We start from the raw sequence: 26,980 nt of genomic DNA, 5'->3' as shown, positions 1-26,980 counted from the left end.
GAGAAATAGGTAAAATAACCCACGCACGCTTCTACGCTGTCTCAGTCCGGCAGCTAGGTTCCTCTCTGCCGGGACCGTTGGTGAAGAAGGAGGAGCGGGAAAAGAAAAGAAAGAACAAAACGGCATCGTTCCAGAGTGCAACCCAAACAGGGAAGATTGGGTAGCAACTTGTACCTACTATTCTGTGATCCTTTTTATCTTCCGGCCCCTTGGGTCTGAAGGGATCTGCCTCCGTCTGGACCATTCCTCCCTCTTCCACCAGTCTCACTCAACCTACAATATTGAGAGACGTAGGATCAAAACCGATTCTTCGTTGTTCAAGTGGCAGTCCTCCTTGGGTACTCAGTCTGCACTTCCTCACTTGGATATTCTTTTACCCACACAAAGCAGTCATCGTCTCTTCGAAAGTGGCTGGCATTGTTTAACGGGGCCGGTTCGCACATTCATCCACACGACCAACCAAAGCAAGACTTGGAGAAAAGAACATATTCTCTTTACTCGATCTCTCTATCCCTCTACAGAAAACCGCCAAGATGGTCAAGCTGAGTCGTGTCTCGTGGTTCGGCTCTTCGAACAATGGCCGTCACAACAACGACATAAATAACAAGCAGCAAAATCAAAAGCCAGTGGTGCCAGCAGCAGTATCAACAACGACAACAAAATCACCGCCACAACCACCAGTCAACGGGACCACAACCTCCTCCTCGTCGTCGTCCTCCTCCTCCAGCAGCAGCACCATGATGGCCCTGGCAGAAAAGATCAGCAGGGAGACGGCCAAGCTCGAGAGGTACATGAAGGAGAAAGGGTTGCCGATGCCTGCTTTTGACGTGGATGCTGCAGATGATTTTCCCAAGCTGCCGGCAGATATCCAGAACTGCAGGTTGGAAATCATCCACGCCACGAAACAGCTCCGAGACCTTACTATCGGCCCACGAGAGAGCGTGAGATGGGGCGTCTGGGAGGTGAGACCTTTGTTTTATTTCTTTTTTCTTTTCCTTTTTGACGATCAACACAAACACTTATGCACTTGTTCAACTCCTTTAATTTTTATTTCTTCATGTTCCATACATACATACATTTACATTTGTACATGACGTGTAAACTGACGATACTATTTCTTGACAAAAGTTCCTCGATGTTCTGGCTCTTCAGGTTATCTACAACTATGAACTTGGTAAGGCACTCACTTTATTTACACATAACACTTCCCTATCCTTCCTTTCACACATTTTCCCCCAGACACAAGAAAGAAAGAAAGAAAGAAAGCAACTGTCACTTGAGAAAATACTCATTTCCTTCCAGCCAAGCTCGTTCCCCTCGACAAGCCCATCTCCCTCACCGACCTCCAAAAGCTCACCCCTCTGGACCCCGTCAACCTCGCGCGCGTCCTGCGCACCGCCATGACCAACCACATCTTCACCGAGCCCAGCCCCAACCTCATCGCCCACACCGCCGCCTCGCGCCTCCTGGCCACAGACGAGGAGCTGGCCGCCTGGGTCGGCTTCAACGTCGAGGACATCTTCCCGGCCTCCAACGGCGTCCTCCCGGCCCTGCAGACCCACCCAGAGGCCACCTCGCTCACCCGCGCCGGCTACCAGTTCGCCTTCGACACCGTCGACGTCGAGCCCATGTTTGCCACCTTTGGCAGGGACGCCAAGCGGTCCCGGCGCATGGGCCAGGCCATGACCAGCCTGACGGGCGGCGAGGGCTACGAGGTCGCGTACTTTGTCGACAGCTGCGACCTGGGCGACGTCGACGCCCGCGGCGGCACCTTTGTCGACGTGGGCGGCAGCCACGGCGTCGTCTGCGTCAGCCTGGCCCGCAGGTGGCAGGGCATCAAGTTCATCGTGCAGGACCTGCCCAAGACGGTCGCCAGCGCGCCGGACCCGGTCTGCGAGGACGCCCAGGTCGCCGGGCGCGTGCAGTTCCAGGCCCACGACTTCTTCACGCCGCAGGACGTCGCGGCCGACGTGTACTACTTCCGCTGGATCATGCACAACTACTCGACCCCGTACGCGGTCGACATCCTCAAGAACCTCGTCCCCGTGCTCAAGCCCGGCGCCCGCATCATCATCAACGACCACTGCCTGCGCGACCCGGGGCAGGAGAACCCCTGGGACGAGAAGATCATGCGCCGTATGGATATGGTCATGTTGACCCTGCTGAACGCGCAGGAGCGGACCGAGGAGGAGTTTCGGGAGCTGTTCCGTCTGGCGGATGAGGGCTTTGTGTTCAAGGTACGTTTGTTGAATCTTTTCTTTTTCGTTCCTGATTGATTATGTTTTATATGTGTATTGTGGAGATGATGAATGCTTACTGACGGTTTTTCCTTCTTCTTCTTTGATCCAGGGAGTCACGCGTGCCAAGGGATGTCGTATGAGTATTGTTGAGGCTGTTTGGAAACCGGATGCGGTTGTGTCCAAGGCAGTTGATGATCAGACCCAAGACACGCCTGCGCCTGTATCGGAGTGATTACCTGCTCAACGGCCAGGCCTGGGAGGGGTCCAGACAGCCTGCCCATGTGTTTTTGACTAACTCGAGGAGATCTGCTCTGCGCTGCTTTTGGCTTTTTGCTTTCCTTTTTTTTTGTCATATTTTTTTTTTTTTTTTTTTTTTTTTTTTTTTTTTTTTTTTTTTTCACTCCCATGCTCTTCTGCCGAGAGTGGGTGGGTGAGTTGCTGTTTGTCGTGTGTAATGTCTAGTCTGCTTGATCTGCTTCATTTCGCTGGTTGGTGGTCATATTGTATGCATCTCTCATGTTGTTATTCATGATGTTGATTTGATGATGATGAGTTGGGTAACGTTACCTTGCATTCTGGTGGTATAGTGCTTGATGCCCCTTTGTGTGGGGGAAGGGAAACCAACTGGAGGCGGGAGGTTTTGATTTGTATTTGGCCATTTAGTTGTGACATGGACTTTTCATTCTGAAGTACTTACATACATACTTACATACTTAGGCATGGCTGCTTGAATTTGAATATTCTTATTCTGCACGTCTCCAAAATTTGCTTCTCAAATGGCATGATTTCTTGTATGATCATGTGGCACAGGTCTGGCTGAGATTGTTCAGTATTATTTGTTCTAAAGTGAAAGACTTGTCAATGATTGTCGAATATGCCACAGCAGCAGCCAGTGTTGCAACCCAATGAAGGATACTCGCTCTATTGTATATTGATGTCTGTGTGAAAGACTATCCAGACTGCATTATCAACAGCGCATTCCATGTAATATATTTAAGTTATTTGACAGCACCTTCGTTGCTTGATGTTCACTATTGCATAGTTGTGGACATGATCAAATATGCTTTCAACCTGCTTATTTCTTTTAATGATGACTTCAGAGTCTTGAAACCCAATTATATTAATAATGCCTCACCAGTTCAATCAACGACTTCTACGAGTTAGTGTTCACACATAATATTCTATGTTATGATGAGTAGTTGTGAAAACAATTAATCTAAGCTCGCAATGCTGAAAGAATCCATTTACACTTATCAAAAATCACACAAGAATCTCAGCAAGCCGTGCAAGCAAGCAAAGGAAACTGTAGCTCAACCTAAAACCGTATACACATTGAGACCGCCATGTTGTACCTGTTCAGAGACTCTACTTGATTCAATCTGCCTCGAGGTTGTGTTTGTGCGCAAGAAAGTATGGCTGTATACATGCCGATCAAAGTACTAAAGATGATGGAATGTTGGAGTGAAATTGACCGAGTATTTTATCTCGTGCTGTGACAAGTAACCCGAAGCACAGAGCAAAGATATATAGTAAACGAACATGATACGACAGCCAAGCAGGAAGAGCATCTTTTCGATGCAGAACGACGACACCAAGGGGCCGCACGGGTGATGAACGAACTGCAACAACATTTTGTAATACTTGTCAAACACGTTTTGAATACACAACACCATATGCGCACGGCACTTCTCTCAGTATTGTCAATACGACCACCACAGCAATGCGGCAGGAAAAAGGTGAAGAAAACAAACATCTACCATGTTATCGTACATATGTACATACATACATACACAAAGAAACCCCTCCACCCGCCAAGAACCCAATTATCTGTTGTTATTTTTTTTCCTCTTTCAATTCTGACATTCACATGGGAACTCATGGGTGATGTGTGAATAAGTAATGCGGGGGTATGCAACAATTGGAAACAGCAAGAGGCAATCCTGAAGAAAACAAAGGAATAAAATACCAAAGAGGGAGCTCCGTTTCCCCCTGGGAGAGTGATGTGACCAAGCGGACAAGCGAGAATGTCAACATTGCAGAGGGAGAAGTAAGTGGTTTGAAGAAGAAGAAGAAAAATAGAGGCTTGATAGAAGAAACATTACATAAAAATAGGGTGTCTTCCCTAGGAAAGAAGAAAAGAGAAAAAGAATTCCAAACGCCAATTCGTGAAACCGTCAAGGGACGCCCCGTGCAATTGGGATGATCGAGGAACGCCCCTCAACGCAGGCAGGAGGTTGGCACAAGACAGACAGACCCTCCGGATCACCAAGTTATTTTTTTTTTTTAATTTTTTTTTAAGAGTCCAGCCTCTTTCTCCAATCAGCCAGGCTTTCACTCAGTCCCAAACCCTCGTCTGTCTTCCCCTTGCCCTCGTCCTTCGTGCCAGCCGGGTCCGAGGGTGCTGTTGCCGGCGTTGTCTCGAAATCAAACGTGTTGCTGAGGCGATAATTCTTGGTCGCCTCCCAGTGGGTGCGCAGCGTCTCAAGCTCATTGGCCAGGTTGTCCAGCGCAGCACTATTGCGCGCGTCACCCATGGGACTGTAGACCGACCCTGCTTCCGAGCTCTCCTTGCGCGAATGACCCCCGCCGTTGGTGGCAGACTCATTGGCCAGGGCGGCGGCCATCTGGTCGGTCGAGCCGATGCTGGGAAGCTGCCTGCTCCTGCGCCGGTAGTTGGTCACAGAGGTCTCGACCTGGTCCAGGAGCATCGACACCTTGTTCTCGGCATCGTGAGCGCGCTGCTCGAGAAGCGCGTTTTCTTGCTGCAGCTGCTCCAGGTCTCTCTTGCTTGCGGCGAGGCGGGCGCTGGCGCTCTCGTTGTCCCGCGCTGCACGCTGGGCATCTGCGAGCTGTTGGCGCACCGATTGCAGCTGCTGCTCGAGCTGCGAGGAGGACGACGTGATCTCGTCCTGCAGCTCCTCGATCTTGCTGTGTAGCTGCCGGCGCTCGTCCTCCCAGTCCGCCGGCGCATCGCCACCGGCGGCGGCGGTACCCTTTCTCTCCAGATCAGATAGCTCCTCCTTCAGCCGCGAGCTCTCCGTCTTGTATTTCGACAGTTGTTCCTTGAGCTGCCTGAGCATCTTTTCGGTGCCCTTGACGTAGTGCACAGCCGACTGATAGTCGTTCTCGAGTTGGGTAAGCTTCTCGCGGTACCGCGCCTCGGACTCGTGAGACTGGGAGGACATCGTCTGCTTCGTCTCCTCATGGGCGGCAAGGGATGCAGCCAGCTGTTTCTCCAGGTCGCGTACTCTAGACAGTTCTGGGGACCCCTCGCGTGGGCTCGTGATGGACCGAGTCCGGCTGAGAACACTGGTGGGGCTGATACCTCGTTCAACGAGAATGTCCTTGAGCGTGTTATGCTGCACGGTGATCGCGTTGGCCTCGAGTTGCTGACTGGCGAGTTGGTGCTTGAGGTCCGAGTTGGCAGCCTGCAGCGACTGCGTCTCCCTGAGAGTACCTTGTAACTGCCTCCGGATCGTAACGCCTTCCCTACTGGCTTGCTCCTGGTATGCTTCGAGGCCTGCTATCCGCTCCTCCGCAGCACGCAGTCTGTCCGAAGCCGCGTCGGCCTCTTGTTGATACCTCTTGACCAGAGCATTGGCAGCATCAAGCTGGCTCTGCAGCGCCAAAACTCGGCTGTTGTCTACCTGGCCAGTTGATGAGGCGTCGCGGGTCGAGATCCTATCCAGGCCAGCCAGAACCACCTGTCGGTGTGTCCGCGCCTCGTTCGCATGACGTTCGGCAAGTTCCTCGGCGTCCCTCAGACGTTGAGTCGCTGCCACCAGCTCGGCGGTCCGTGCCTCGTGCTCGGCCTTCAGCTTTGTCAGCTTGTTCTCGACCTTCTCCCGGAGTGCTCGTTCCTCGTCTAGCTTCGCTTCCAGATGAGCCTTGGTCTCAGCCGATGCCAGGATGGCGTCGCGGAGGGACTCCATCGTGTCGTTGTGATCCTTGGAGCTGCCAACAGCCTCGTGGTATTGCGTCTCAAACCGCGTCTTCTCCGCCTGCAGCAATTGCAGAGCGGCTTGAGCCTCGTGGGCGAGTACGGACTGTTCTCTTGCCTCGCGTTGCACCATATGCAGTTCCGCCTTCAGCTGCTCCAGTTCTGATGAGCTCCGCTGCTTGTACGCCTCCAGGGCAGCCATACGCTTTTCAGCGGCAGCTACCGTGTCATCCGCAATCTTGCGAGCGCGCCTCTCAGCATCCACGTCTGTCGACATTCGATCCAGGGCGTTCTGCAGCTCCCGCTGGGCAGTCAGCGCTGTAGCGAGTTTGCGACCGAGCTCGTTGGACCGACCGTCTCCTTCGCGGTCGGCATCCGGGTACGAAGAAGCGGCGGAATCGCCGCTACTGAATGCTGCCAGTTTCGCTTTCGCATGTGCAGCTTCCTGGATAGCAGCATCTCTCTGTCTTTCGGCCTCGGCGATGTGCTTGGAAGCCAGCACGGCTTGCTTGTCGAGGGAAGCCTGCACATTAGCAACTTCTGTCCGCATAGCCAGCAGGGCTTCGATTAGCGGCTTGTCGTCATCATCAAACGTCTCTGCGCCACGGCTGTCCAGAACCGGGCTCAGGGACGCATTTGCGACATAGCCGGATTTCCTAGCCAACTCCAGTTCCGATGCATACCAGGCGTTTCTGTTGCGTGCTGCGTCCAACTCCTTCAAGAGAGCCACTGTCTGTGAGTTGCGCATCGAAGACCGCCGAGATACTGGGTTGCTGGGCTGTCGTGTAGGTGGGGGTGGAGAGGCCGGCCTGGCTGGCGGCGGTCCTGCAGCAGCGGTCGAGATTGTCACAGCTGGACTCGAAGCGGGAGCAGTAGCAGCGGCAGTCGCGGCCGCAGCTGGAGCTGTAGCTGGAGAGGGGCCTGAGCTGGACGCCGGTGGGGACGTGACAACACCTCTGGAAGCCGAGTCCGTTGTGCTGTCCATCGAGCCTTGTCCTCGTGTCTGGCGCGTCCCCCTCCCGCTTCTTGTCGTTGTCGTCGTTGTCGCCGCCGCCGCCGCCGCCGCCCCCGCAGCAGCAGCCTCGGCAGCCACGGTCTCGCTCCCGGGGCCCGACCTGGCCGCTTGGGATGTTGGGGTGCGCCGTCCATTGACTCCTGAGTTGTCCGCCTTTTCTTGTTGTACTGGAGGCGAGTGACTTGACGTGGCGCCCGGCAAGTCGTTCCTCTCCAGAGAAGTGTTCCTGCCAGGTCGTGAGTTCACTCCCGGTCTTGGAGGTTGGCCCTGCGGAGGCGGCCCGCTCGGGGGTGGTCCTGCAGGACCCCTGGGCCCACGTGCCCCGGACCCAGGTGGACTGACACCATTTGCGTCGGGTGCATTGATGCCTCTCACACCATTTGGGCTGTTCGCTATACCTCCATCCCTTGGGACGATCCTCCTCTGGTCTGGTGGCCCCTGGGAGCCCTCTCGGGATGGCGCGCTGCGAGCGTACTGCGATGGTGGTTCGGCCATGCTGGGCCGCCGTTGTCCGGGCGTCCTCTGTGATTGTATCTGTGAATCGCTGGGATATCGAATCTTGGTAGTGTCCAACATGTAGATCATGGAGAGATCGTTCACCGGCGGAGCTGCCTGGCTCGGCTCACCTCCGACCACGACCACCATCTTGCCGACTGTCGTCATGCTGTGACCTGAGCGGGGCGACGGGGACGGCCCCATATTTTGGAAAGTATACCAGCGACGAGACGTGATGCGGAAAGCTGCCAGATCTCCCAGGTCGGCGCCTTCTTCGGTCCGACCTCCGAAAATGTACATGACATCGTCGACAAGCGCGGCGGCGTGACCCTCACGAGGCACAGGAATATAGCCGATACAATCCAATTGCGTCCATGCGTTTGTCGCTGGATCGTAACACCAGACGTCGTTGAACCATTGGAAACCGTTTGTGCCTCCAAATCTGTAGTACTTCAAATCAGAAACGCCGCCGCCACAAAGGAAAATGATCACTCTCAATTGGATGTTGAAAAGACTTACAGATACATCTTGTCGTTGAAAGAGACCATCGTGTGGTTGGTCCTTGCTGGTGGGACCTTGCTCGGGCCTGCAGCACCGGAATCATTGTTCAGCATGAGCATCTCCCACCGGTTGTTGGTCATCTGTAATTGGTTCAGGTCGAATGCAGCCATATCGTTCATGAAGATGCCTTCGACCTGGCCGCCAAAGATGTAGATTTTGGATCCCAGAATATTCAAGGTGTGGCCATATCGACCCGAGGGCCGTGGCCCGGCCGGTAGGGCCCTTGACCATTGTCGTGTTGCTTGAGACAGGTCAGTAAGACAGGAAAGCCCAAGAAGAAGGAAGGAAAAGGGAAGGGGAAAGAAAAGAAGGGGTGGCAGCAATGGTTTTTGGCGGGGGGTGGGCTTACATGTATTCAATAGGTAGAGGGTCTCATCGAGTACATCGTTATCCTCAATCTTTGTATCACCTCCGTAGACAATAAACGCGTTGCCGACCAAAAGACTTGCATGCCCAACTCTTGGACCAGGGCCCTCGGCCGTGGTGGGTAACGGATAACACGACAGGCTGCCTCCCGCCTCGATCATCCAGAGATCTCCCTTGACGGTAGAGCTATTGATCAAGCCTCCCATAACATACATATCGCCCTCCTTGGAGGAGGTCGCGTTGGCGGCGGCGCCATAGCGGGGGAAGGGACCCGGGTGGGGGGATGTGAAGTTCAACTTTCGTTGGGACCAAGGGTACAGCGATGAGTTCGGGCTCGTCTGCGAGGGGCCGTTGCGCATCTATTAGAACGAGCGAAGTCAGCGGGAAGCAGGCTGCAGGCTGCTGCGGCGCAGCAGACAGGAAGAAAGTACAAGGCGACAAACGAGGAAAGCGAGCAGCAAGTGACATGTTTGGGGGGGGGGGAGGTTTAATTACCTGTTGTGGGCTTTCATTGGCCATCTGAGGCGTCGGGTCGCCAGTCTGGGCGCGGCGGAGGTTATTGGGGTTGAAACCCTGATCGGGACTCGCGTTGCTGCCGTCGTTGTCGATGGAGTTCAAGCTGCCAGTGGGCGTCGACCTATGTGTGTTGGCCTTCTCGTCCCTGACGACCCTCGCGCGAGCATCTGGGCTTTGCATAGAGCCCTGAGAGCCATTGATACCCTCGCGACCGCCGGCCAGCGCCCGATCCTGGTGCTTCTTTGATTTGAAAAGAAAAGCCATGGCTAGCCGTCAAAGCTGGGATGCCGTCGTCGTTGAAGAGGGAGGTGGGCAGGGGGTTGGTGGGAACGACCCTACGCCTCGATGGCGGACGGGAGGGGCGAGGCGAGCGCAGTGATCCGGCTTAGACGTGAGCGAGGCGATGAGAAATTGGGAATACGGAACGGATCGAGGCTGAGGCTGAATGTGAGATCGGAGAGACGAGCTGCAAGGAGGCGGCAAGAGCAAGAGAAATCGAGATCGTGGGTGGTGCACAGGAGCGGCGGAACAGGTTGTGGATGGTGCGTTGTCGAGACTGAAGAGGGCTGGAAATAGAGGCACATCGGGGACTTGGTCGCTGGCGATGTCCCTGACTTCCTCCTAAACGACCCACACCTCGACTTGAGGGAACAATCAACTCCAGGCTTGGAGGCCTGGCACAAAAACAGAGAAGAAGAGTTTGGGACGCTTGATCGCTGGATCGACGAACGGGCGCGGCTCGTGGTGCCCGGTGGAGTTCGAGCGAGGTTGAGGGCAAGTTGGAGGAGGTGAGGCGAAGCGAGGCCAAGAGATGCGATCGTCGGGATATCCAAATCAGCGAGAGAACGTCGAGGGTTCGAGGCTGAGAGGTCCAAACAATAAAGAGCAAACGAATTAGTCGTCAGAGCCCATTAACATCTCATCGTCACCTGTCGAACCCAGTCCTCGAGTATAAAAGTCAAGGGGGGGCAAAGAGGAAAATAAAAAAAGGGCGGCTCAGACGAGCGATAGGATGGGGGTGGTAGATGGGAATTGCAGTAAATGGGGACTGGCATGCGAAAGGAGAAAGGCCAAGTTCGGGGGGGGGGGACGCTGGCGGGCTGGCACCTGGGCTTATGGCACGGTTTGGGTGCGAAGCATATTTCGTTGTGAGGAGGACCTCCACTACATACAACAGCCCCCTGCCTGCCCTGGTCCCTGATGAACAGAGAGGAGGGTTTTGGACCGGCGCCTGAGATGTGCTGAGCCGACGGTCGGGAGGGCTGGCAAGCCAGTGAGAGGGAGCGAGCAGGCTATGGTGCACTATACTATTACAGCGTACAGGGTCCTAGCCCAGTGAGGGCCAACCTGGGCTGCCCAAGGTATGCATCTTTGTGGAACGCTAGAGCCCTTCCGCACTCCCTGCAGGCTGCAGGTTCAGGTACGAGTGGGGCTGCAGCAAGGGCCCTGCGCCTGTACACACATGTGGTACGGTGTAGTGGGCTCGGTACCCTGGGCGTGCCTGGGCCGTAACTGGTAGAGAGAGCCGCTCTGATGCCCTACTACTACGCAGGCAGTACAGACTCGGCTGCCTGAGCGGCGTACCACAGTACCACAGTCGTAGCTTGCCAGCAAGTTTCACTTTGTACTTCTGATTATCTTTTCTTCTTTCGAACCCCAAAAAACTGACATCGACCGAGGTTCGCCAGCCTCGTTTCAGTTTCCAACCCTGATTAATCATAGTTGATAAATGTTTCATGTACTCGCTGGTTGGAAATGTCAAGTCCGTGATTGTAAGACCTCCAATTTCGAGGACACTGTGTGCTATGGCCTATCATGTTAGTTTCGAATTCGTTCTTCAAACTAATGAGCATCATCTTTTGGCTGGCTGTTGTGTTGCTATAAATAATCTCTCACTCCTATGTAGGGGCTGTCAGCTATCTTAGACGCATGTGCAATGTGATGTGATTGCACACACCCTCTTTTTTCCCCCATCCAATACCACCATCACCACCCCATGTAGTACATGGTAGGGCCAAAGTTTGTATGGAAACCACACCACAAGTACGGCCAGGATTCTTGTGTCGTTACTCTCCTGGGGACTTGTGCTGAATCCCCTGGGGTGGTCTTTTTGGACCCCAAAAGGCGGTGCATCTCTCTTGTCTCATCTCGTCAAGCCACGGTCCGTTCCTTCGAAAGAAAGAATCTTGCGGCAAACGATCCTGCTCAGGAGGAACATGCACTGTACTGAAGGTAGTACTGCATTGCACTGCAATGTGTTGCAGCACAAACATCTGCATTGCATCGCATATAGCTACAGCTGACTTTCAAGATGATAGGATCGACATTCACCGTTGCTGTCGCCTCGCCATATACAGACCCTCTGTGGACCCGCCGTTTGATCTCCATCTTAGTATGGAAAGATTATTGCATTGAAGTACTTATTATACTATTACAGTAGTAATCACTGCATGGCATGTGCGTAACACAGTAGCATGAGTAATAGTAAGAGAGACGGGACGGCCTTGACATGGAAAGGGGAGAAGAGAAGGGGGGTCACAAAATTACATGCGCAACTTTGAGCCCTAGGGAAATTTACAGAACATCAACAGGATCGGTGCTCCTCCGTACAGGGTCCTACAGATGTTCCCGTACCCACCCACATACCCAACCTGTCCATGCCGAGATTTGTTTTCTCCATGAGCTCATGCGATCCCTCCATATAATAATCAAGATCTTCGAACAAGACCTTCGTTTCGGCGACCGGCCCTTCTGTCAGCGTTCCTTTTTTTTTTTTTTTTTTTTTTTTTTTTTTTTTTTTGCTTTTTTCTTTTATTTTTCTTCTCTTCTTCTCTCTCTTTCTGTTCTGGGCGGGCTATTGCCACGACCCCTATCATACTATAAGCCTCTTCTCGTTTGCCTGGGCCAAACACATCCCTACTACCTTATTATAAAAATGCAGACGACGGTCTCTTGTTATATTCTAAATGAAATCGTTGTCAGAACTCCATACTACATCTTTCTGAAGGGCATAGCTGTGTGCGATCGATGATTCTTGCTGCTACCCAGACTCATCCAGCGTCAGATCTGTCGCGCAGAGTATGCTTTAGGCTTGATTGTACATAGTCTGGCACGGCTGACGAGACTTGCCGGTGCACCTCCCCTACAGTGCGTGTGATGCAATTTCATTGAAAGTGGGTGAGAACCGTATTAGGATGTTAACGTTATCGATAGACATGAAGCTGGCCTTCTGGCTTGCCTTAACAGTCGTACTATGCCACATACATACAAAAGCTGGCTGGGCCAGGTCTTCCATCTTCCAGAACAAAGTGGGGACCTCACCCACGCGTTGAGACATGGGGGGCTTGGGTGCTTTTCCTCTCTTCTACATCTTCAACTAGAGAGAAGGGGAAGAAGAGGGGAAGGCCAGCGCACGCGCCACGAAGCGGTCATACATATGTTCATAGTACTACTGGTACATTCGTAGGCGCACTTGGCACATTTATTTGACTCTGACTTGCCTGCCGGAAATGTAGCCAACGGAAAACGTTCCTAGGGCCCTCTTTGATTGGTTGGTACAGGTTCGTCTTTTCTTCCCTTCTGTATCATCTTGCGCAGAGCTGGGTTTGCGCAACCTTCGCCCACCGTGGTGCTTCACACAAGGTACGCACAATTTGTAGAACATGACCAGTGCAGGACATCAGGCCTGGAGTGAAACCGCAATCTGGATATATAGCTGTCCTGTTTTCACCTGACAGAAAATTAATAAAATAGCAGGCCGTGTCCTCGTCTACAGCCAGTGCCTAGTAGCACAATTCACTGGCATACGCACATCGACGCACCTGCCTGCAGGCCCCAGAACCAAACAAACCTTCAGCAACCGCCCCCCGCCCCCCAGCCTGCCAATTCGTGCGCCGTACCCAGAAACGCAGACACCACAGCACCCCAGCCCCCCCAGCACCTTTAGCACCCGGCAGCCGGAACTATACCCACCCTATTACGTGATGTTCGCGGCTGGCCCTCCCACTTGACTTCCATCATCTTTGCGGGTCCAGTCCCAACGGCCGGGAATGAACATTAGGTGAACGCAGACGCTGACTTGACTTTCTCACACGCCTGCGTCACCAGGCGGCGATTGTTGGCGCCGCTCAACCCTTTTGATCCTGGCTACCAGTTCTTGACTGCAGCCTTTTGACGTCCTGCAAGCATTGTCCCCATTCCCCTCCCACATCTCGAGGACAAGCGACCAGTCTGGGAACTCAAGGCGTTGTCAGACGAACGAGGATGGTGGAGCCGCAGTAGGCGAAGGCGAACATCATCTTCAACATGACCGCCGTCACAACCACCTCTTCCGGTACCGAGCTCGCCCGCCAGCAACAGCGTCAACAACTGTACCACAATCACATTCACAACCCCGCCAACCCCGCCTCCACCGTCGAACCTCCTGCCCAGTCGAGGCACCAACAGCTCCTCTCGCCATCCTCCGACCTTTCCGCCCGCCCCGCCAGAACTGTTTCCTCCTCCTCCCACCTTGCGCGCGGCACCCTCGACAACATGCCCTCCGCCGTCAGATCCTCTTCGGGCGCAGCCCCGACCCGACCTGACCCCCAGGCAAAGATGTCTACGGCAGCACGCGCCCAGGCCCAGGCCCTTGATGCTGCCGCCGCCGCCTCCAGGCACAGCTCAACCAGCAACCATGCGCGCCCCTCTAGCGCCCCAGGCGACAATCACAAAGACCCAGGCCTGCTGGCCACAAACGGCTTCGACCACCAGCGACCCCAGGCCGCCCGCAGGCCCGCAAAACCACAGCTGCTGCGCACCAGGAGCGAGCATCCGTCTCGTGGGCTCGACAGCAGCGCCGAGAACTCCAACGACGAGCAGACCATCGTAGCTGCCGCGGAGGATTTTGGCATGAGGCATGGTTTCGATGGACATTACCAGAGCGAGGACATAATATCTCAACTTGCTAATGTGAGAGGCTTCTCTTCTTGGTCTTTATATACTGCCCCCCCCTCCCCCCCTCTCTCGCCCTTGCACCTTTTTTTCTTTCTTTCATACCAAGTGCATCTATAAGTCAATGCGCTGCGGCTGTTGCTGCAGCTGGCAGTAGTAGCGGCTGATCTGCCTGCTTCATACACGCGACCTGATCCAAACTTGGGCATCTTGGCTTTGTTTTCTCCTGCTGCCCGATTTATGACGTTACTACTTCATCCAGACCCTTTTTGGCACCAGTATAAGCTGACCTTGAGACGCAGGGATGGTACATGTATTACACGGACAAGAGGCACGACACGACGGGGAGACCCAAGGCGGAGCCGTTCACCATCCAGGACTGGCGGATGAGAGATCGTCTAAAGACCGTTTCTGCAGCACTCGCCGTCTGTCTTAATATCGGCGTCGAACCTCCAGACCAGCTGAAGACGAACCCGGGCGCAAAGCTGGAGGCATGGCAGGATCCTACCGTACCCCCAGTACAGAAAGCTCTTGAGAACATCGGCAAGGCGCTCCAGGCACAGTACGAGACTCTCGCGATAAGAACGCGGTACAAGCAGTATCTGGACCCGTCAGTCGAGGAGACCAAGAAATTCTGCATCTCACTCCGTCGTAATGCGAAGGATGAGAGGGTCTTACTGCACTACAACGGTCATGGCGTTCCCAAACCCACGGCGTCAGGCGAGCTATGGGTCTTCAATAAGAACTACACCCAGTACATCCCCGTCTCGCTCTACGACCTGCAATCGTGGCTGGCTGCTCCGACCATCTTTGTGTGGGACTGCTCCGAAGCTGGGAACATCGTCAACAACTTCCATCGGTTTGCCGATAAGCACGAGCGCGAACAAGCCGATGCTGCTGCCCGCGACCCCAACTACGAGAAGGTCAACTTCACCCCCTATATCCACCTCGCTGCGTGCGCCGCCAAGGAGAACCTGCCGACCAATCCCCAGCTCCCCGCCGACCTCTTCACCTCGTGCCTGACCACGCCTATCGAGATGGCCCTGTGGTTCTTTGCCCTGCAGAACCCGCTCAAGACCGATATCTCCCCAGAGAGGGCAAAGAAGCTCCCGGGTCGCCTTCAGGAGAGGCGCACCCCGTTGGGCGAGCTCAATTGGATCTTCACCGCCATCACCGACACCATTGCCTGGACCACGCTCCCTCGGCACCTGTTCAGGAAGTTCTTCAGGCAGGACCTCATGGTCGCCGCACTGTTTCGAAATTTCCTACTGGCGCAGAGGATTATGTCGGTGTACGGCTGTCACCCGCAGTCGTGGCCCGAGCTGCCAGATACCCGCCAGCACCCCCTGTGGGATAGCTGGGACCTGGCTGTTGACATGGCCCTGGCTCAGCTCCCCATGCTAGAGAGGAAGGACGATGGTGTCGAGTACGAGTACCAGAGCTCCTCCTTCTTCACCGATCAGCTCTCCGCTTTTGACGTCTACCTGACGAGGGGCGACGCTATGTCGCAGAAACCGCCCGAGCAGCTTCCTGTGGTTCTGCAGGTGCTTCTGAGCCAGCAGCACAGGGTGCGGGCCCTGATCCTTCTCGGCAGGTTCTTGGATCTCGGGCCGTGGGCTGTGCAGCTCTCTCTGAGTATAGGAATCTTTCCGTACGTGCTCAAGCTGCTCCAGTCGACGCACATGGAGCTCAAGCCCGTCATGGTCTTCATCTGGACGCGGGTCCTGGCCGTGGATATCTCGTGTCAACAAGATCTGATCAAGGACAGCGGCTACAACTACTTCGTCCAGATCCTCAAGCCCTCAGAGGTCCTCTGCGTGACCAACAGCGACGAGCACAAGGCTATGTGCGCCTTCATTCTGGCCATGCTCTGCAAGGACTACAAACCTGGACAGGTGGTCTGCAACCAAACAGACATCATGGCCTACTGTCTGCTGTATCTGCAGAACAAGGATAACCCGCTCCTGCGGCAATGGTCCTGCTTGTGTCTGAGCCAACTGTGGCTGAACATGGCCGAGGCCAAATGGAAGGGGATCAGGGAAAACGCCCCCACGAAGCTTTCTGCCCTGACCAAGGATCCCTGCTGCGAGGTTCGTGCGGCGATGCTCGTCGCCATGACCACGTTCATCGGCATCGCCGAGTTGACTGCTGAGGTGCAGCGGATTGAAGAAGCTATCGCGTGGACGCTGCTGGACATGACCAATGATGGAAGCGCAATGGTCCGTCGAGAGCTCCTCGTCTTCCTGTCGCACTTTGTGCTGCGGTACGAGAGCAAGTTCATCGTCGCAGCATACGAGCACCTGCTGGAAGAGAAGGAATACCTTCTCTTCCCGCCCAAGGATGCTTTGCTCGACAGGCAGAACATGCTATTACATTACGCCCGGCCTGCATACCGCACAGAGGACGGCTCCATCAAACCCCAGGCGGAAGGGCTCTCCAACAACACAGTCATAGCTGCGGCATGGAAACACATCATGATCATGAGTGTTGATCCTCATCCCGAGGTGCAGATGGATGCGACCGTCGTCACGGACTATGTGCACAACGCACTGCTGCATTCAGCCGTTGGCGCGCAAGCCCAGAACCTCATGGAAGAGATTCAACGACGGACCAAATCAGTATCTGTCAAGGGCCCGAATTCGCACCAACGGACAAACACGGGAAACTCGCTGACCTCTGACATGTCGGTGCCGCCATCCCCAGGTCTGCTCAAGAGGACCTTCAGCACCCTGTTTGGTCCATGGACAGGTGCTGATGGGCTCAACCCCGGCACGGCCCCTGCGCCTGCCCTGGCCGCCTCTAGGAGCGGCTCGCTGAGAAACAGGACAGGATTACCCGACGCGCCGCCGGAGCAACATGAACAGCTCATGGCGCCTGCGAACTACCACGTCGCGGAGGAGCCAGTCTCAGTTGGCTACAAGGAGCGCAACATGCGAGAAGCACCAGTGCTGCCCCTGCCCAGCGGGTTCCTGGACTGGTCGATCGAATACTTCTGGGAGCCACAGATGAAGGCTAACGAGGCCGAGGAGCCCGGCAGCGAGGAATACAATGCGCGACTGTGGAGGCGCTCGAGGAATGAGGGGATCCTGCGGGAGACGCAACCTCAGAAATCTCATGCCGGCTCGCACAAGTGGAACCACCAGCTGGCGCTGCTCAACAACGGCGCGCAGCCCGCCAAGATGACCTTCCATCAGTTTGAAGACCACCTTGCCGTCGCAGACGATGCTAACTCTATCTACGTCTGGGACTGGAAGCTGCAAAAGCAGAAGAGCAGGTTCTCCAACGGGAATCCCGAGGGGTCCAAGATCAGCGACATCAAGTTTATCAACGAGGACGACCAGGCCTTCTTGATGAGCGGCTCCTCTGATGGTGTGATCCGCATCTACCGGCACTACGCGCCAGGGGATGACGAGGCTCACCTGAAGAAGCCCGAGCTTGCGTCGTCGTGGCGGGCGCTGACGCACATGGTGGCGAGCAACGTCAACTCGGGCATGGTCTTTGACTGGCTGCAGGTGAACGGCACTGTCCTGGTGGCGGGCGACGTGCGCGTGATCCGGGTGTGGAACGCCAGCTCGGAGACATGCATCATGGACATCCCGGCGCGGTCGGGCAGCTGCGTGACGTCGCTGACGTCGGACCAGATGACGGGCAACATCTTTGTGGCGGGCTTTGGGGATGGGGCGGTGCGTGTGTTTGACCCGCGCCTCAAGCCACAGGAGGCCATGGTTCGTAAGTGGAAGGACGAGCCGGATCGACAGTGGGTGCGCAGCGTCCACATGCAGCGGGGCGGGCAAAGGGAGCTTGTGTCGGCGTCGAGAAACGGCAAGGTCAAGCTGTGGGACATACGAATGGACCAGCCTCTCAAGGTGTTCCAGACCACCAAGGACGTGCTCAGGACGGCAAGTGTTCACGAACACCTGCCCGTGTTCTCTGTGTAAGTGGTCTTTTTTTCTTCGTCTCTCCTTCTCTTTTCTTTCTTTCTTCGTTCCCCTTTATGTATCTCCCTATTTACTGATAGTATGCCAACGACGGGATGTTTCTAACCCTCTGACGCGACCACAGTGGCACGTCCGCCCACATAGTGAAGGTATTCAACTTCCAGGGCAAGGAGCTTTCGCGTGTCGAGCCATACTCGAGCTTCCTGGGACAAAATCGCGGTTCTCCCATCTCGTCGACGGCTTTCCACCCCCACCGCATGATCATGGGCGCCGCAGCGAGGGGCGACCACCACATCAATCTCTTCACCTGTACGAATGAACCCGCGGCGGGTTCGTCCTTCTAATACCGGCGTGTGAAGAACGAAGGAAGGGGACTTGCGAGGATAGCGAAGAGCCGTAAAAACTCCTCGACAGTGACTGCTTGCCAGCATTACGAGCTGAGAATCGGTGGCGCTTTTTTTTTTTTCTTTTAACTCTTTTCTATTAATTGTCTGGCATAGCGAAAGGGAGATGGGCAAGGGAGGGAGGGATGAAGTCGGGACAGGTAGGAAGCATCATTGACTTCCTGGACTCTTGACTCGCCCCATTACAACGACAACCACAAAGGGAAAGGAGATGTTAGCGATTCATCATCATCTCCTCTTTGAGAAGTTTCTGCTGGCTTATCGAGCCTCGTCTCGCCGGCTCTCTCCGGGCTTCTGGAGTTCATGGAAAGGAACAAGCATTATTGTATTACAAATCACTTTGATACCGCGTCGATGGGACCCAGCATAATCATCAACCATATTTGGCAAGGCAGACAAGGAGAAAGCGAAGAAATTAGAGGGTTTGCCTTTTTGAAAGTAGTCCTAATAAGAGAAACCGTTGATGACGACGACGACAACGATGATGATGATGATGATGTGAGAGCAGTCATCTCTCTGAGGACGAGGTCCCAGATATTGCTGTACACCAAGAGCCTGGGACTGAGCAGGAAATGAGCCCTGTTGGACCTCAGGAGACGTACAGGTGAGCAAGCTGCTGATGAAAATTGTAACACGAATGGCGTTGTCGAGAGGTCAAGAGAGAGACAGAGGAATCAGTGGAGTGAGTGGAAAAGCGACTTTGCAGGGGGTTGCTTGCATGAAGCGTCTGCCCACTGCAGGTGGGCAACCACCCCACCTTGCCTTCCTTTTCAAAAATCTACCCCTCCACGGAAGAGAGGGCAAGCTCGGGAAAACTGACGTGACCTGTCCAACTACTCACTACTCCGGACAACCCTACTTAAAGTACTTACCGTGCTTACCTCTGTCTGTTTAAACAATTGACGGCGAGAACGTCTCTGCCCCAATTTATTCAAAACAAAAAAAAGAAGAGTCACAGAGTCACACTGACCGGTTGAGTCACCCTCACTTTTCCTTCTTCCATCCTGTTTGTTCTACTTGTTCTTCTTCGTCGTATACACGAGGCAGAGGGAGACAAATCACATATTTCAGTTCCTTGTCTACTTCACACACAGAGAGAAGTATTATAAACTCATCGTTGTCACTCTTAGTCTCGCCGTTGCTATCGACATCGACATCGACCTCGATTACGATCACGACTCTCGACCTCCTCCTGCTCCTCTACGCGACCACCACCACCCACCATGGCTGACGAGCAGAAGCCCACCCCTCCTCCAGAGGCCGCTCCTGCCGCAGATGCTGGTGCCGAGGGCGAGGCTGGTCCCTCGAAGAAGGCTCTCAAGAAGGCCGAGGCCAAGGCCAAGAAGGAGGCAGAGAAGGCCAAACGCGCTGCAGAGCGAGAGGCGGCCACGGCGGCAGCCAAGGCTAAGGAGGACTCGGAGGACAAGGCCAAGGACAACTACGGCGACCGCGATATTGTCACCCTGTCCGCGCCCAAGGCCGCCCTCAAGGAGTACGCCGAGGAGCACGTGGGCAAGGCCGTCAAGCTCCGCGCCTGGATCCAAAACAGCCGCATGCAGGGCGCCAAGATGTGCTTCGTCGAGCTGCGCGAGGTCGGCGACTGGAGCATCCAGGGCATCGTCGCCGCCAGCCCCGACGGCGAGCCTGTCTCCAAGCAGATGGTCAAGTGGGTCGGCGCCATCAGCCTCGAGAGCTACGTCGCCGTCGAGGCCACCGTCCAGAAGCCCCTCGAGCCCGTCAAGAGCTGCAAGGTCTCGGCCTACGAGCTGCACATCACCAAGATCTACTGTATCGCTCGCGGCCCCGAGATGCTGGGCCTGACCATGAACGCCTCCAACGCCCCCATCAGCAGCTTCGATGTCGATGGCAAGATGCAGGAGCTGAACATCTCCGGCGCTGACGCCGCCCCGGGCCTGTCCGCCACTCTCGAGACCCATCTCGACAACATCGTCATGCACAAGCGCGCGCCCCTGCAGCAGGCCATCCAAACTGTGCGCGAGAACGTGCGCGACCTGTTCGCCGAGTACCTCAAGAAGAACGACTTCCACTCTTTCGAACCCCCCTGCCTGATTGGTGCTGCCTCTGAGGGTGGCGCCAATGTCTTTGGCCTGCCGTACTTTGGCAAGAGTGCCTTTTTGGCCCAGTCGCCCCAGTTTTACAAGCAGATGGAGATTGCAGGCGGCAGAAAGAGGGTGTACTGCGTTGGCCCCGTCTTCCGTGCCGAGAACTCCAATACACCAAGACATATGACTGAGGTACGTCTTCTTCCCTTCCTCTTCTTTATTATATTGTCCTAACACACTTCTCTCTCCAGTTCACCGGTCTCGATATCGAAATGGAGATCGAAGAACACTACAATGAGGTCATCTTCATGCTCGAGGGTATCCTTCTCTACATCTTCCGCAACCTCGAGGAGCGCTGTAAGGACGAGATCGCCCTCGTACGCACCGTCTACCCCTCGGAGCCCTTCAAGCTGCCCGAGGACGGTAAGGAGGTACGCCTGACCTTTGCCGAAGGCCAGAAGCTCCTCCGCGAGGAAGGGCCCGAGGAGTTCCGCAATGTCTCGGACGACGAGGACATGTCCACTCCGCAGGAGAAGGCCCTGGGCGCCATCATTCGCAAGAAATATGGTACCGATTTCTACGTGCTCGACAAGTTCCCCGAGTCGGCGCGGCCCTTCTACGCCAAGGAGGACCCCGCAAACCCCAACGTCACCAACGCCTACGACTTCTTTATGCGCGGCCAGGAGATCATGTCTGGCGGCCAGCGTATCAACATCCCCGCCGAACTCGAGGCCCGCATGCGCAAGAAGGGCGTCGACCCAAACGCCCCCGGGCTGAAGGAGTATGTCAACGTTTTCAAGCAGGGCGGATGTCCACCGCACGGCGGTGGTGGTATTGGTCTGGACCGTGTTGTGGCCTTCTACCTCAACCTGCCTAATGTTCAATTGGCTGCTTACTATCCTAGGACGCCGAGCAGGCTGTTCCCTTGAGAAAAGTGAAAGACTGGTAGAAGGTTTGTTGCTTGTCTTGGCTACAAGAAGGCTTGGTCCCTTAGACTAGACAGGTAATGATAAGTCAACAAGAAGAAAAAGAAAAGAAGAGAAGAAAAATAAGAAAAGCACGGGTATGCCGTCGTCCACTGTTCAATCATGGTTTACTTCTCTCATCTTTCTTATGCGCGAAATGGCGATCATGTGCCCATACGTGACCGAACCAAGTCTCCGTGAGGTTGATGTATATATGCAACATTTGAAGTGGCTGAACATAAATCTGTGCTCTGGCCCTCTTTCGTATCAGTCTTTTTCGTTCATGTATATATGTAAAGAAAAGAAGGAAAAAGCTGGTCAAGTCAATTGAAGCACACTTAAAAGTTGCTAATGTGTTTTGAAAGCTTGAATCGGGAAGCATATGTAGCAGATCCTTCTTATATTTATTTATATATTAATTTGACACCCAAGTGATATCACGTTTGTGGAAGACCAACAATCAAATCTGCCAAATTTTTTTTTATTAAAAATTTACCACCCTCCCTTGTCGTCTCAATTCCCACCACGGGCACCCGCGGTTCCTCCATTATTTCCAGGATTCTTCCTCGACAAGGACGCAGGCCGCTTGCCAGATTCTAGGCCTTTCAGCCTGTTCCCCAGACTCAACCTTGCAGCAGACACGCCGGGGCCCAGAGGGGATGGCTTCGCAGGCACAGCACCGGCGGCGGCGGCAGCAGCAGCAGCAGCAGCAGTAACCGAGTTTGTCGATGGTACAGAAGTCATGCTCGCAGAGTCCTCCAGCTCCTCCTCAGTCCTTCTTCCTCTGGTAATAGTGCTCTGGATGCTTTCTCTGTAGGACGTCTTCGGGGGTGGTACTCCTCCGCCGCCATTCTCCTCGTCCGTGTCGTCTACTGATAGCAAGAACGGAGCGGGCGCAGACCTCCGCCTCAATCGCGTCGCCAGGCCCGAGGTTATACTTGGCCCATTCCTACCAGCAAAGGGGGGCGACTTGGTCCCGTGCAAGTGACCGCTGTCTTCGTTGTCTCGTTCGTGCTGCTGGTGGCCCTTCTCCCCGTGCGACGTTGCCGTTCTCCTCGCCTTTTCCGTGTCCCTGTCTCGTTCTCTCTCCCTCGCTGCGAGCGCAGCCCTCATCGCAACCCATGTCTCCACTTGGCCCTTGTCTGCCTCTTCGACACACGCGCAGTCGTCGCCCGCAGGACACTCCGTCTCGCCCATGCCGTGCCATTCCGCAAGACATGCGTCGTGGGTTGCGCAGCCACACCCTAAGCATGCCGAGTACAGTGCATCCATGGGTTCGTGGCAAAAGACACAGGTAAGCTGGGTCTGCGTGTGTCGGCACCGCTCGCAGATTCCTACGGCGCCGCCGGTTGATTCCGTCTTGGAATATTGCAGAGGCTGGAGCTGAATCTCGTGGACGCGGCAGATGCCTGTGACGTCAAGACCTCGGCCGGAGGCATTGAGCGCCGCGAGCTGGCTGCGCTTGCTGCCGAGAAGAACGGTGGGTGATGTCGTACCTGTTGCGCTGTGGCTACCGCTGTCATGGTTGTCGGACTCGTGATAGGTACCCTCGGCGGGCGTCCCGTTCTCCATGCCTGGCGTGGTGCCATTCCAGCTGTCTTTGAAGACATTGAATTTCATGATCTCGAGACGTGCGAGTGGCAGCTGCCATACCTGGAGCATTTCTGCGTAGGCATACCGGTAGCTTGCGTAGGCTGCATCCCGGGTAGGATCCAGCAGCGGTGTAGACAACCATCCGTCGTCATCAAAGGCCATCTCGTTCTCTAGGGTGATATTTACATTCACTGGCACCATGGACACCAACTCATCTCTTCGGAAATCGTCGTCAGATATGGAAGTCCTTGTCGTCTCGGTAGTGTCTGGCTGGCCTGCACCAAAGTAGGTCGAGCCACCCCAGGTGATGTTGCTCGGAATATGCGACAGTATTGTCTCGGCCGGGCTGGGACGCTTTCGGCTCGGAGGTGACGAGGATGTCATGGATGTGAAACCGCGTGATAAGTTTGAGGCGAACGTGGTGGTTAAGACGGACGACTGTGATCGCCGCATGGAGCGGTCGTTCGGAGAGGTAGACAGACTCTGCGTCTGTTCGACGTCGCTGAGGTAATCCCTAAGGGATCTCTGAGGAGGGGTCTCACCGGTCGAGTTCGAGTAAGACTGCGATCCGGGCTCGCCTATCCATAGACCATCCGGACTTTGTGGATCTGATGTGATGAGAGGCGTTTGCGACGTCCGAGGAGTGTGCACCACAGAGCTGTAACCACTTCTGGTCTGCATGCCCCATTCCATGGCGTCTGTTGGAAAGTACTCTAGAGAAAACGAAGGCGCCTTCATTGGCAAAGGCGTTTCTGGCTGTGGGAGGCGTGATTCGGCATAGGGCACAGGATCGTCGGTGGACGACTCTCCGAATATGCAAGACAGCATTGCGAGCATCTGGACATCTGCGAGCTGCTCAAAGTACTCAAACAAGTCTTTGACGAATTCTTGGGCAAGAGGATGATTGCCCCACTTGACGCGGCCTGTCAAGAGTTCAGCCCCGTTTGCTGAGCTTTCGCCGTCTCGATACCTTGCGAGGACGTCCTTGGCGATGACGAGCACCGACTTATTCTTCTGGCGCGGCTCGCGCATCTCCAGCGGAATATTTGATCTTAAAAGAAGAGCGGCATACTTCCAGATGTTGACCATGTCTGGGTAGCCGTATCTCTCTGCTACCTGGGCGTTATGTGCACACACTTGAGCTCCATTGCCGAATATGGCATACTCTTGCGCGAACTGCTTCTTGGAAGGGAGCATATCCCGCACATCAAAGAGTTTGACAACATTTTTTGGCCGTCCAGCACGGCGCCGACTCGTGCCAGTCCCTGTGCCGGTCCCAGCACCGGTGCCCCCACCACTCGATCGGAGGGAATCATTAGCACTCCACGTCTTGTGCAGGCGACGCCCAGGGCGGTACCAGAGACTAATCTTGTGCATGGTCGTCAACTCGGAATCACTGGAGGACGAAGAGTCCTCTGAATCATCTGAAAAAGCTGATAGATCATCGACGGCTGAAGCCTCGCCATCGAGATAGCGCTTGCGCGGCGGAGGGGAATCGTGGGTCAGACGGCCAAAACCAGCAAATGTCGGCTGATCCTTGGGCTTCTCCTTGAAGGTATCGTTGGGGCTGAAGAGAAGGGCCTTGGCCTCTTTCGTAGGGAAGAAGGTCACCAATCGGCCATCATTTGAGAACCGTGCACCGCACGTTCTGTATACCGGAGGTAAGGTGGGACGACTGATGGGTGCGAGAGTATTTTCGATCTCGATGCTTGCTGTCAGATCCTGTGACATTGCTGCTGAGCCACCTGCGGGTATGTCGTTATCGGAATCCTCGCTCGAGCTCTCATCTGCGAGTACATCGATGTCGTCGAGGTCTCGTACGTTCCTGAAGAAGTTTGTACTTTCGGCCAGATTAGTCTCTCCCAATAGGTAAGAGAAAGCCGCCGCCAGACAGTTCTGTTTCCGTTTCAAGTACTGTTCACCAATCTGATGGACTTCTCTCTCCAGCTTCTCATGAGTGCCTTCTGGCATGAAGGCATTGTTCTCTATGATGAAACTGGGTGCCTTGGTTTTGGGATAGGCACGAGGGATGTCAACTTTCACCTTGAGGAAGATGTCCTCCTCATCGACTCCCCAGGGACCCTTGAGCGAGGCGTTGAGTATGAGGCTGTCCATATCTATGCTGTCCCACTTGACATTTGGAAGCTGCTCGCTAATGCGTACAAACTCCTCCTGCAGGGTCTCGGGCTCTGCCCAATAGTCCTGCTGCAAGAATGGCCCAAAAATGCTCGAGTCCTTTGATGCTGTTCGGTTGGGCGAATCAGAACTCGTTTTCCTCTTGGTCATGGTGATGCCTTTCATCCAATTCATCTGAGCCTGGCTGCGGTCGACCTTCCTGGTGTTTGTGCTCTTGGCTTTCATGGACGGCCCTCTCCAGGATGGCCCGGTCCGGTATGATGGGATCTTCATGCCAAGGGTGAGGGCGCTCTGCCGCATCCCGGCGGCATGGGGATCACTCATTGTCGCTGCTCTGCGGTGGTGACTCCCGTCATCGACTGTCCGAAACGTCTTGTACGTGGCGCCCTGCCTTGTGAGAACGACATTCTTCTCGGCCTCCATACCCTTCACGTACCCAACCCCTTCCAGAGTCGATGGCTCGGGACGTGTCAGTCGAAGCTTGTTGTCCTCGCCCCAGGAGACGAGCTGGAACTCGCGGCTGTCGATCCCTTCGTCCGAGATCCCGCCACGGGTCCTCCACAGGAACTCCTTGGCCTTGTGATCTCCATGGCCTTCAAACACAGCAACAGGCTCTACTGGGCCATCGGTGGGCGTCTCATGATCCATGCGCCCGTCGAACAGGTAAAGATTTCCAGGCTCGTTCTGGGGCATAGCCAGCAGACCCCAGGCAAAGGGGGTGTGTCGGGCACGCCAGACAGGGAAATCGGTCCTGATGACCCTCTCGGGTACATCACCCTCCTTCTCGTAGTCCCAGAACTTGATGCTCTTGTCCAGAGAACAGGTCACAATCGCGCTGGCCCTGGTGCGGTTCCAGTCGATACCGTAAATCTTGGAAGTGTGAGCGCTGATGGATCTGAGAGGCTCAGAACACTTCCGCTCGTCCCAGATATGAAGCCACCTGTCATGAGAGGAAGCGATGATGAAGGGATCCTGGCGGCTGTATTTGACCTGTGTGGCGCCCGCAAACCAGTCGCAGAAGGTGATAGCGGGCTGTCGAGGTCTTCTCAGATCCCAGCAGTGCACATAGCCGTCGACGGAACAAGTCGCTAGGGAGTCAGGATGGTGGGCGGAGAAGTTGATGTCAGTGATGGCCCTGCTATGGCCCTGCAGAGAATGCTCAATGGCCCCAGAGGTCGAGTCGTCTCTCAAATTCAGGTTCCAGACTAGGCATCGGTGGTTCGCGGTAGACGTAACCCAGTAGTCGCGGGCGGCAAAGGGTGACCACTGCACGTCGACCACCAGCCACGGAGAGCCATGGCTGCTCAGCCGGCGGGGAGGGCTATAGGGAGAGTCAAGGTCGATGATGGCCAGGCCCTCAGGTGAGGCCAAGGCAACGTCTCGCCCAGAAGGGGAGATGGTGGCCGAGCCAACCAGGCCGTCAACATGTATGGTCCCATCTGCGTCGAAGCTCTCGCTGTCATATGCAGATTTGATGATCTTCGTCTTCTTTTGTGAGGACTTGAGTTGATCAAAGGCTGAAGGCATCTTGTTCGGCTTAAGTGATACTGCTTTGGGTCGCTGAACAGGAACAACATAGCCGCTGTTGTCATCTGGAAGATGTTCTTAAGCAATGCAGCTGGTTGTTATGGGGGTCATTATTCATCGTTTGATCTGGTGGATGGACCTGTTGAAGAGGTTCATGTTTACCCCCTTTGTGATTCGTAATTTGGGAGAGGGGGGGGGGGGGGGTTTGTTAGACGTCAGCCTCGTGGGTTGACCGAAGCTGGTATTGAGGTCGAGGCACGTCGTTAACTGAGTCCTACTGTGCATGAGT

The 26,980-nt window shown here is 54.9% G+C and overlaps 5 protein-coding genes across 5 annotated transcripts; 3 read left to right on the top strand and 2 right to left on the bottom strand.

The window, feature by feature from the left end:
• Positions 1 to 740: 740 nt before the first annotated feature.
• M406DRAFT_61886 (uncharacterized protein) lies at positions 741 to 2,472 on the top strand (the record flags this gene model as incomplete). The annotated part of the gene is made up of 5 exons (XM_040924750.1): positions 741 to 962; positions 1,129 to 1,174; positions 1,303 to 2,237; positions 2,350 to 2,394; positions 2,425 to 2,472. The coding sequence occupies 5 exons, from the start codon at positions 741 to 743 to the stop codon at positions 2,470 to 2,472; spliced, it is 1,296 nt and encodes a 431-aa protein (XP_040776106.1).
• A 6,959-nt stretch (positions 2,473 to 9,431) lies between these two features.
• M406DRAFT_356841 (uncharacterized protein) lies at positions 9,432 to 10,127 on the bottom strand. Its single transcript, XM_040923537.1, has one exon. It carries the CDS (start codon positions 9,715 to 9,717, stop codon positions 9,469 to 9,471), a length of 249 nt encoding a protein of 82 aa, XP_040776105.1. The 5' UTR covers positions 9,718 to 10,127; the 3' UTR covers positions 9,432 to 9,468.
• Positions 10,128 to 13,813: 3,686 nt separating this feature from the next.
• Positions 13,814 to 18,876, top strand: M406DRAFT_278874 (uncharacterized protein). The gene is made up of 3 exons (XM_040918363.1): positions 13,814 to 14,083; positions 14,368 to 17,999; positions 18,128 to 18,876. The coding sequence occupies exons 1-3, from the start codon at positions 14,024 to 14,026 to the stop codon at positions 18,345 to 18,347; spliced, it is 3,912 nt and encodes a 1,303-aa protein (XP_040776104.1). The 5' UTR covers positions 13,814 to 14,023; the 3' UTR covers positions 18,348 to 18,876.
• Positions 18,877 to 19,666: 790 nt separating this feature from the next.
• M406DRAFT_80744 (uncharacterized protein) lies at positions 19,667 to 21,495 on the top strand. The gene is made up of 2 exons (XM_040926006.1): positions 19,667 to 20,662; positions 20,722 to 21,495. Exons 1-2 carry the CDS (start codon positions 19,961 to 19,963, stop codon positions 21,397 to 21,399), a joined length of 1,380 nt encoding a protein of 459 aa, XP_040776103.1. The 5' UTR covers positions 19,667 to 19,960; the 3' UTR covers positions 21,400 to 21,495.
• Positions 21,496 to 22,518: 1,023 nt separating this feature from the next.
• On the bottom strand, positions 22,519 to 26,691 carry M406DRAFT_235417 (WD40 repeat-like protein; the record flags this gene model as incomplete). The annotated part of the gene is made up of 1 exon (XM_040916019.1): positions 22,519 to 26,691. A coding segment is annotated over one exon (4,173 nt), but the record flags the coding sequence as incomplete, so codon positions are not given.
• Positions 26,692 to 26,980: the final 289 nt, after the last annotated feature.

This window comes from Cryphonectria parasitica (genome assembly GCF_011745365.1).
Source record: "Cryphonectria parasitica EP155 unplaced genomic scaffold M406scaffold_5, whole genome shotgun sequence".
Taxonomy (NCBI): Eukaryota; Fungi; Ascomycota; class Sordariomycetes; order Diaporthales; family Cryphonectriaceae; genus Cryphonectria; species Cryphonectria parasitica.
The sequence above is the reverse complement of the archived record's forward strand: the minus strand, read 5'-3'. Positions and strand labels throughout refer to the sequence as shown.